Genomic DNA, 8,773 nt, shown 5'->3' on the forward strand with positions numbered 1-8,773 from the left:
GCCTAGAGAAGGATATGTGCTAATTTCACATGAACATTGTTTCACATCAGAAGACCAAAAGTAGAGCATGATTCCAACACAACTTTCTGTGGCCAAAGCTCATTTTAGGTATCGACTCCTTAAAAAGTGGAGTTCACTCCTTCAGTGAGTAAATCCCTGGCTGGATTTACCAGCTGTTGACCTTTGAGTGCCAATCATTCTTTTCTGGGTTTTGGGAATGACAAACAAAGTGGCTGGAATTTGGTGCAATCCTGTGCAGGTTTACTAAGAAGCAAACCTCATTTACACACAATAGCCAGTAATTCACTCATTCATCTAGGCTTCACTTTGTTTTTCTTCTTTTCCCCATCTTTTCTTTTAAATTTACTCATCTTCCTTTTGTGTCAGGAAACTTGTCGTGTTTGAAAGTTAAAGGAGAAATTATTATCTATTAAAACCCAAAAGCAGTGCTTTTGGATTTGGAAAGATTAGCTGTTTACGAGAAACGTTGCCTGGAGGATGCCCGACTGTATTTACTCAGTCTTCGAGGAGGCTCTTTCCATGTCCCCATTGTTTCTATCCTAAATACCTCGGTATCACCTTAGATCGAACTCTAGCATATAGGAAACACTGCTTGAACACCAAGCACAAAGTAGCTGCACACAATAACATCCTGTGAAAACTTACTGGCAGCACATGGGGTGCAGACCCAAAATTAATAAGAACATCAGCCCTGATCTTGTCTTACTCAACTGCAGAGTATGCCTGTCCTGTTTGGCATAAGTCTGCCCACGCAAAAGAGGTGAACATAGCATTGAATGAAACATGCAGAATAATCACAGGATGTCTTAAACCTACACCTGTTGATAAACTCTACAAGCTCACTGGCATTGCCCCCCCCCCCCCAATGTGCAACAGGAAGTTGCTGCTAACTGTGAGAGAAATAAGGTTGAACACTGTGAAAGCCACCCACTACATGGCTACCAGCCTCCTCCCAGTAGACTCAAATCAAGGAAAAGCTTTATGAGAACTACCACTCCTCTTGGCATACCCCCAGGGTATCCCTCTGGGCAGCTAAACCAGGAAACCCTAACTGGATGGCCCCCCACGAGAGAGGGTTTTCCTCCAGGGGCAAACCAAGAATGGGCAACTTGGAAGTCCTTGAACAGACTCAGAAGTGGAGAGGCAGATCAAAAGACAACCTGGCAAAAAGGCACTACTTAAAAGAATCCCACACCTTGTGTGACTGTGGAGCAGAACAGACAACTTCGCATCTGTATGCTTGTCCATTATTCCCTGTCTCATTTACAGAGGAGGAATTGTTGGAGGCTACAGACAATGCTGTCGCTGTTGCCCATTTTGGTCAAAAGATATTTAGCCGCCTGCACTCCTTCTATTTTTATCAGTTGTATACTAATTTATGCCATGCTTTTGATACAAAAATAAATAAATAAACCCAGGAAACGTTAAGGTGTTGTCAGACTGCATACTTTCTACAATGCAGATGCACCCTAAAATTCCTGACTGAATTTACTAGTGGTTGATAGGGAAGCCCTAGATGCTACGATTCAGGGCTGTTCAACTAAGCACCACTGAGTATCCAACCCTGGAGGGAACCAGCCTTCTTCAGACTGTGTGTCTCCCCTTTTGCAGTGGATATCCTGACCTATGTTACATGGAAACTGAGTGGACTCCCGAAGCATCGCGTCATTGGCAGCGGCTGCAACCTTGACTCTGCGCGATTTCGCTTCCTGATGGGGGAAAAGTTGGGCATCCACCCCAGCAGCTGTCATGGTTGGATCTTGGGGGAACATGGCGATTCCAGTGGTAAGTAGTCCAGTACACTGAATACTCCTATGGCAATTTGGGCTGCCTTTTTTTCTTCTAGATTTACTTAAACGATGCCCATTAGTAGCAAGTGGGAGGCATCTTTCCCAGCCATGGTTCTCCTAGGAATGCCATTTTCATTGGAGACGCCAGGAACTCAACTTCCAGCCAACATCCAGAGCTTGTGGGCTCTCTGTTTTGAATGGGATCATTGTAAACAAACATCTCATGAGATCAAATAACAGTATGTAACAAAATTTGGGAGCCCCCGGTGGTGCAGTGGGTTAAAGCGCTGAGCTGCTGAGCTTGTTGACCGAAAGGTCGCAGGTTCGAATTCAGGGAGCAGCACGAGCTTCTGCTGTCAGCCCCAGCTTCTGCCAACCTAGCAGTTTGAAAACATGCAAATGTGAGTAGATCAATAGGTACCACTCTGGTGGGAAGGTAACGGCACTCCATGCAGTCATGCCGGCCACATCACCTTGGAGGTGTCTATGGACAAAGCCAGCTGTTCGGCTTAGAAATGGAAATGAGCACCACCTCCCAGAGTCGGACACAACTGGACTTTAACAACATTTGAAAATAAGTCTGCTCCTGGTTTGAAAGTCTTATTTCCTATTTAATTTCACAGTACGTACTTTGAAAGTAGTTGTTATACTCCAGATACTTCATTTTTGTGTCTGCCACAAACTATGTTGAATTGGTTGAGACTCTGTGATGAGATATTCATTGAAAAACTAGAGAAAAATGTGCTGCAGGATATCCCTTACAAACAAAGTTTTTGCAGGGTTGTTGTAGGTTTTTTGGGGCTATATGGCCATGGTCTAGAGGCATTCTCTCCTGACGTTTTGCCTGAATCTATGGCAAGCATCCTCAGAGGTAGTGAGGTCTGTTGGAACTAGGAAAAAGGGTTTATATATCTGTGGAATGACCAGGGTGAGACAAAGGGCTCTTGTCTGCTGGAGCTAGGTGTGAATGTTTCAGTTGACCACCTTGATTAGCATATAATGGCCTGACATTGCCTAGAGCAAATTTTTGTTGAGAGGTGATTAGATGTCCCAGATTGTTTCCTCTCTGTTGTTGTGCTGTTGTAATTTTAGAGTTTTTTAATACTGGTAGCCAGATTTTGTTCATTTTCATGGTTTCCTCCTTTCTGTTGAAATTGTCCACATGCTTGTGTTTTTGCAGTTTAATAAATCTTTTCCATGTTTTTATGTTAGTACCAAGTAGGAAATGCTATTGATAATCCAGCAACAAAAATTGTGTTACAAAGTATAATGGGAATGGTGTCTGTCAGTGGAGAGATTCAAACAATACAGAGCGGGCTGGATAAATAAATCCGACCTGCTGTGAGACAACTTCCTAGATTTAGTTATATCCTGTCTTTTGGTGTCAAACTAGGAGGCCTCAAGGAATTAACAACAGGAAACTGTGTATTTAAAAAAAAAACAAACAACATTCTAAAACCAATCACGAATGCAAACACTTGGACTGCTGCTTATTGTGGCCTCTTTCCAGCAACTCATTCTTGTCTAAACTTTTGGTGTGCAAGTTATTATAGAGATGCATGCCTGGGCCCAGATCTAACAAAATAAACTACTGCAGCTAAATATCTATGCACTCTTTTTTGCCATCCACCCTGTCATCCTAGAAATGATCTCCTTTTGTATATTAAATCTTTTTAATATACAAAATATTCTTTCAGTGTTTTAGAATTAGGTTATCACGGCCTTTTAATGGCATGCTTTTTTATGTATTCTGACTTTTTAATGGTGTTCATTCTTACATATTGTTTAAGTGTTTTTAAAAAATAGTAAAGGTAGTCCCCTGACATTAAGTCCTGTCATGTCTGACTCTGGGGTGTGGTGCTCATCTCCATTTCTAAGCCGAAGAACCGGCGTTGTCCATAGACACCTCCAAGGTCATGTGGCCGGCATGACTGCATGGAGCACCGTTACCTTCCCGCTAGAGCGGTACATATTGATCTACTCACATTTGCATGTTTTCGAACTGCTAGGTTGGCAGAAGCTAGGGCTGACAGCGGAAGCTCACGCCGCTCCCTGGAAGTGAAACTGCGACCTTTCGGTCAACAAGCTCAGCAGCTCAGTGCTTTAACCCACTTTAACCTATGTCTTCTTGTTCATATCCTCCACTGTTCCATCGTCTTAGCTGTTCCTAGCTCATTTTCCGATTTGAGTTTTTCTGGTCGTGCTGTGGTTCCAAACGCTTGCTCAAAGAGCCAGGTTTTCACTCTTTTTCGAAAGGTCAGGAGAGAGGGGGCTGATTTAATATCCCTAGGCAGGGAGTTCCACAGCTGAGGGGCCACCACAGAGAAGGCCCTGTCTCTTGTCCCCACCAAACGTGTTTGTGAAGCAGGCAGGATCGAGAGCAGGGCCTCCCCAGACGATCTCAAGTTCCTGCAGGGTTCATTTACCAGCTGTGCTAAACCTTGAGCCTATCTGAATCATTCAGTGTAATACTATGTTCAACTTCTGCTGGAAGCTGATCGTAGAACTGCAGTGGAGGACTTACAAATATTTAGAGAAGTGTTTTCTGTAGGCATCTCAAGGTCCTCCAGAACAACTTCATGGCCAACCTCTGCAAGAAATTGACACTCTCATTCCATATACTTAATGCTGTCTTGAATTTTGTTGCACTTCTATTACAGTGGCTGTTTGGAGTGGTGTCAACGTGGCTGGGGTCTCCCTCCAGGAGCTAAACCCTGCGATGGGAACTGACCAGGACCCAGAAGGCTGGAGACAGGTCCACAAGCAGGTGGTTGACAGGTACGGCTTGGCAGTCACCGCTGGAGCCAGACTCCATTCATGTGTGTGTCGGTTGATGAAAATTATGTGTTATGAGAGAATCCTCTTGCATGTGCAGGATATAATTCAGGCATGGGCAAACTTAGACCCTCCTGTCGTTCTGGACTGCAGCTCCCACAATTCCTAATAGCTGGTGTGGGAGTTGAAGTCCAAAACACCTGTTGGGCCCATGTTTGCCTATGCCTGATATAATGGAATAGCTGTGTTTGAAAGTTTTTGGCCTGTTGGTCTCTTTTCTTCATACCCATCACCCCTTTGAATCCATTGCTCCATCTCCATTTGTCTTTCCTTGATATGGCCCTGTTACCTTTCCATCTTTGCTCCTGCTGTTAACCTTTCTCTTCCATTTTACAAAGCATAATTGGGCTATCTGCAATGTTTTTGATAGTGCCTATGAAGTGATCAAACTGAAGGGTTATACCAACTGGGCCATCGGCTTAAGTGTTGCCGACCTGCTAGAAACCATCATGAAGAACCTTTGCCGAGTTCATCCAGTGTCCACCATGGTCAAGGTGAGCTTTGTGCTATCGTCTTTTTAATGCAGAGATGGGCAAATGCACAGGAGATGGAGGCCAATAACAATAAATCAATGAGTTGCAGCCACTGGCCTGGGACTGAGGATATGTTTTAGCCATATATTATTTATTTATTTATTTATTTATTTACAGCTTTTATATTCCGCCCTTCTCACCCCGCAGGGGACTCAGGTGGATTACAGTGTACACATATATGGCAAACATTCAATGCCAATTTTTGACATACAAACATATACAGATGTACACAGAGGCTATTTAACTTTTTCTGGCTGCCAGGGGAGGTGTCGCTTTCATCGTCCATCTGCGACGCTGATGAAGCACTTCCGCATTCCCCACATGCTTCCCCGCTGGAATGCTTTGCTGGAGTCTTCTTTATGGCCTCATAAATCAGTTAATTTAGCCTCCCCACACTTTTTAAGGTGGTACCTTATTTTCCTACTTGACAGATGCAACTGTCTTTCGGGTTGCAAAGGTCGACAACAGGCTACACACAATTGGTTGGAAACCCACTGCAACCCGGGCTGGCTTCAAACTCATGACCTTTTGGTCAGAGTGATCTTAATGCAGCTGACACTCAGCCAGCTGCACCACAATCCCGGTCAAAATGGCAACCAGAAAGGTTGTGACATTGCCCTAAGCTATCATTTTGGCCAACATATGGATGAAATAAACCATACTGCTGGCACCTTTGCACATTCTTGTGTGTTCTGGGGAAAAAAATCACTCAAAAATGGTATTAAAAATTGGGAGGGGCGCTCCCAAGGGGTAACAGTTGGATGCTTGCCATAGATGCAGGCAAAACATCAGGAGAGAATGCTTCTAGAACATGGCCATATAGTTCAAAAAAACTACAACCCAGTGATTCCAGCCATGAAAGCCTTTGACAATACAATAATACAAATTCTCAGAAATTTCCAGAATATATTAAATCCAAAACCAAGGCTTGACTTGAGTCAGAAACAAGAGAACTTGGGCTTAGCTTCTCACTCTAACGCAGTGTTGCCTGAACTGCCCTTAAAGTAAACAACTTGTTGTTTAGTAGACACCCATGAAAGCATTACATCTCCCGTGGATTTTCTCCACAACTTTCCCATGTAATCTTTCTGACCAACACAATCCATTTTCAGCTCTGATTTGTAAACAAAGGCTTTTATTGATCTCCGTAGCTACATGTGGTTTCTCCTGGGAACCCTCGTTATCACACAGCTCTTCACTCGATTCCTTATCTGCTGTTACTGCTTCTGGCTCCTCTGACTGGCCTTGAGGCCCTGCACTTTTGGATGGAGCCTTCTTTGACATAATACTGACTGCTCTTGAAACTTATAGCAATGTTTATGTCGTATTTGTATTGGGTTGTTGTTGGTTTTTCGGGCCGTATGGCCATATTCATGGCCATACGGCCCGAAAAACATACAACAACCCAGTGATTCTGGCCATGAAAGCCTTCGACAATAAGTATTTGTGTACGTTGTTCAATTGGCTTTCCAAATAAAGGCCTCTCCCTTTTCTCATGCCTTGTTTCAGGGGATGTATGGCATTGAAAACGAAGTGTTCCTGAGCCTTCCTTGCGTCTTGGGGTCTGTTGGCTTGACCAGTGTGATCAACCAAAAGCTGAAGGACAGTGAGGTGGCCCAGCTCCAGCAGAGCGCCACCACGTTGTGGAACGTCCAGAAGGACCTCAAAGACCTGTAGAGCGACCTAGGAACACGTCCGTTCTCTCCAGCCAGGAGAAGACCACCCCTGCCCACAGTTGAACCCTAAGCTTCTGAAGTGCGCTTTCCTCGTTTAAACTTCTAGCTGAGCTTCCAGTCATCGTCCCCAGATGGTGCAACTTGTTGTCCACCACAGCTAAGATGTGTGCTACTTGTTCTCGCAGACTTGTTGAACAAATAAAACCAGCTCTTTTGCGTGTGCTGTATTCTTGGTGTATGTCTTCAGTCCTGCCGTACACACCTACACGCACTTGAGATTGGTTTCTAAGCAGTAAAAGTAGACCTCTTCGAATTTCTGTGACATGGCGGATTCATAGAATCATAGAGCTGGAAGAGACTCCCAAGAGTCATCCAGTCAAGCCCCCTGTCATGCAGGAATATACCCTGAAAGCACTCTTGACAATATATAAAAGCCACCAGAGAAGGAGACTCCACCACTTTTAAAGCAGTATATTCCAGTCAGTAAGCAGCCAGATCTTGAAGCTGCAAAGCCATTAAATGCAAATCAGGGTGGCCAATTGCAACATTCACACCTGCCTCAAACAGACGTGTTGTTTCTTCCACCTTGGACATTCCACAGATATATAAACCCAATTTTCCTAGTTTCCAACAAACCTCACAACCTCTTAGGATGCCTGCCATAGTTGGAGGCAAAACATCAGGAGTGAATGCTTCTGAAACATGGCCATATAGCCTGGAAAACTCACCAATATATTCCACTGTCCAATAGCTCTTTCCATCAGGAAGGTATTTCTAATGTTTAGATGGTCTCTTTTTTCCTGTATGCTCCTTTTTCTACTCTTGAGTAGCAAGAAAACAAGCTGTCTCTCATCTCAATGTGTCATCCTTTCAAATATTTAAGCATAGCTAGCTATGCTATCCCCTCATAACCACCTCCAAGCTTCATATCCAGCTGCTTAATCCATTCCTCATACACATTCATATTGAAATTTGTTACTTTTGGCCCAATCTATTAAGGTCATTTTTAATTCTGATGCTGTTCTCTTAAGTTATCCCTCCTAATTTGGTGCCATTTTCAAATTTCCAAAATGATTTTTTAAGAAACCCTAATGAGAAGGATCATATACTGACAAGTATCTTCGTAGTTTGATTAGTTCTGGTTAGTTCCTGTCTGGTTATCAGGGTTCATAATGTTAAAACAGTGGTTGTAGCGCTTAAGGAGACATGCCACATTATCACAAGATACCTACAGTCAACACCACTGGAGAAATTATACTACTTATCCAGTATTGAACCACCTGACATCCGTCAAGAAGTAATGAAAGGACCAAGGCATTGATATCTCCAACCCATCCTGTGTTTGGATATCAGCCAGCACAGCAACATCTTAAGCAGCTTCCAAAGATCTACAGAGATACTCTCAGGAACACCTCAGCAAGCCAGAGTCCAAAAGTGGCAGGCTAAAATCCAGAATCTCAATCCGTGGCTGATATACTGGATGAGAGACTCCCTCCTGGGCACAGAGAAGATTGGGTGACTTAGAAAGTGCTGAGCAGCCTTCACTCTAGCTCCACGAGATGCAGGGCTAACCTTAAGAAAAGGGGCTACAAAGTGGAGTCCACGACATGCAAACCACAGGCCACTACTACAATGCGGCCTGAGCCCTGCCACATGCACAATGGAGGATCTTCTCACAGTGACACCAGAGATACTCCAAGTGGCCAGGAAATTTAATATAATGCTAAGTTTTTAACTTTGTGTTTTTTTTTTTTAAAAAAAAAATACAGATGTATTAATTTGCTTCTCTGACACGATAAATTAATAAAATTCAAGGTTCATATTGCTTTCTAAGACAGGGAACCCTGAAGTTACTGACACCCCACTTAGAAATGACTCATAGTTAAGAATGGGGTGGGGGGAGGTGAGACCACCGGGA

The 8,773-nt window shown here is 43.7% G+C and overlaps 1 protein-coding gene across 1 annotated transcript in view; it reads left to right on the forward strand.

Moving 5' to 3' along the window:
* LDHB (lactate dehydrogenase B) overlaps positions 1-7,082 on the forward strand; it is a 28,352-nt gene extending 21,270 nt beyond the window's left edge. Inside the window, exons 5-8 of the mRNA XM_060776531.2 lie at positions 1,633-1,806; positions 4,472-4,589; positions 5,017-5,140; positions 6,689-7,082. Coding sequence (XP_060632514.2) covers positions 1,633-1,806; positions 4,472-4,589; positions 5,017-5,140; positions 6,689-6,856 — 584 coding nt within the window. The 3' untranslated portion in view covers positions 6,857-7,082. The remainder of the gene's footprint in view (positions 1-1,632; positions 1,807-4,471; positions 4,590-5,016; positions 5,141-6,688) is intronic.
* Positions 7,083-8,773: the final 1,691 nt, after the last annotated feature.

The sequence above is a fragment of the Anolis sagrei genome, chromosome 5 (genome assembly GCF_037176765.1).
Source record: "Anolis sagrei isolate rAnoSag1 chromosome 5, rAnoSag1.mat, whole genome shotgun sequence".
Taxonomy (NCBI): Eukaryota; Metazoa; Chordata; class Lepidosauria; order Squamata; family Dactyloidae; genus Anolis; species Anolis sagrei.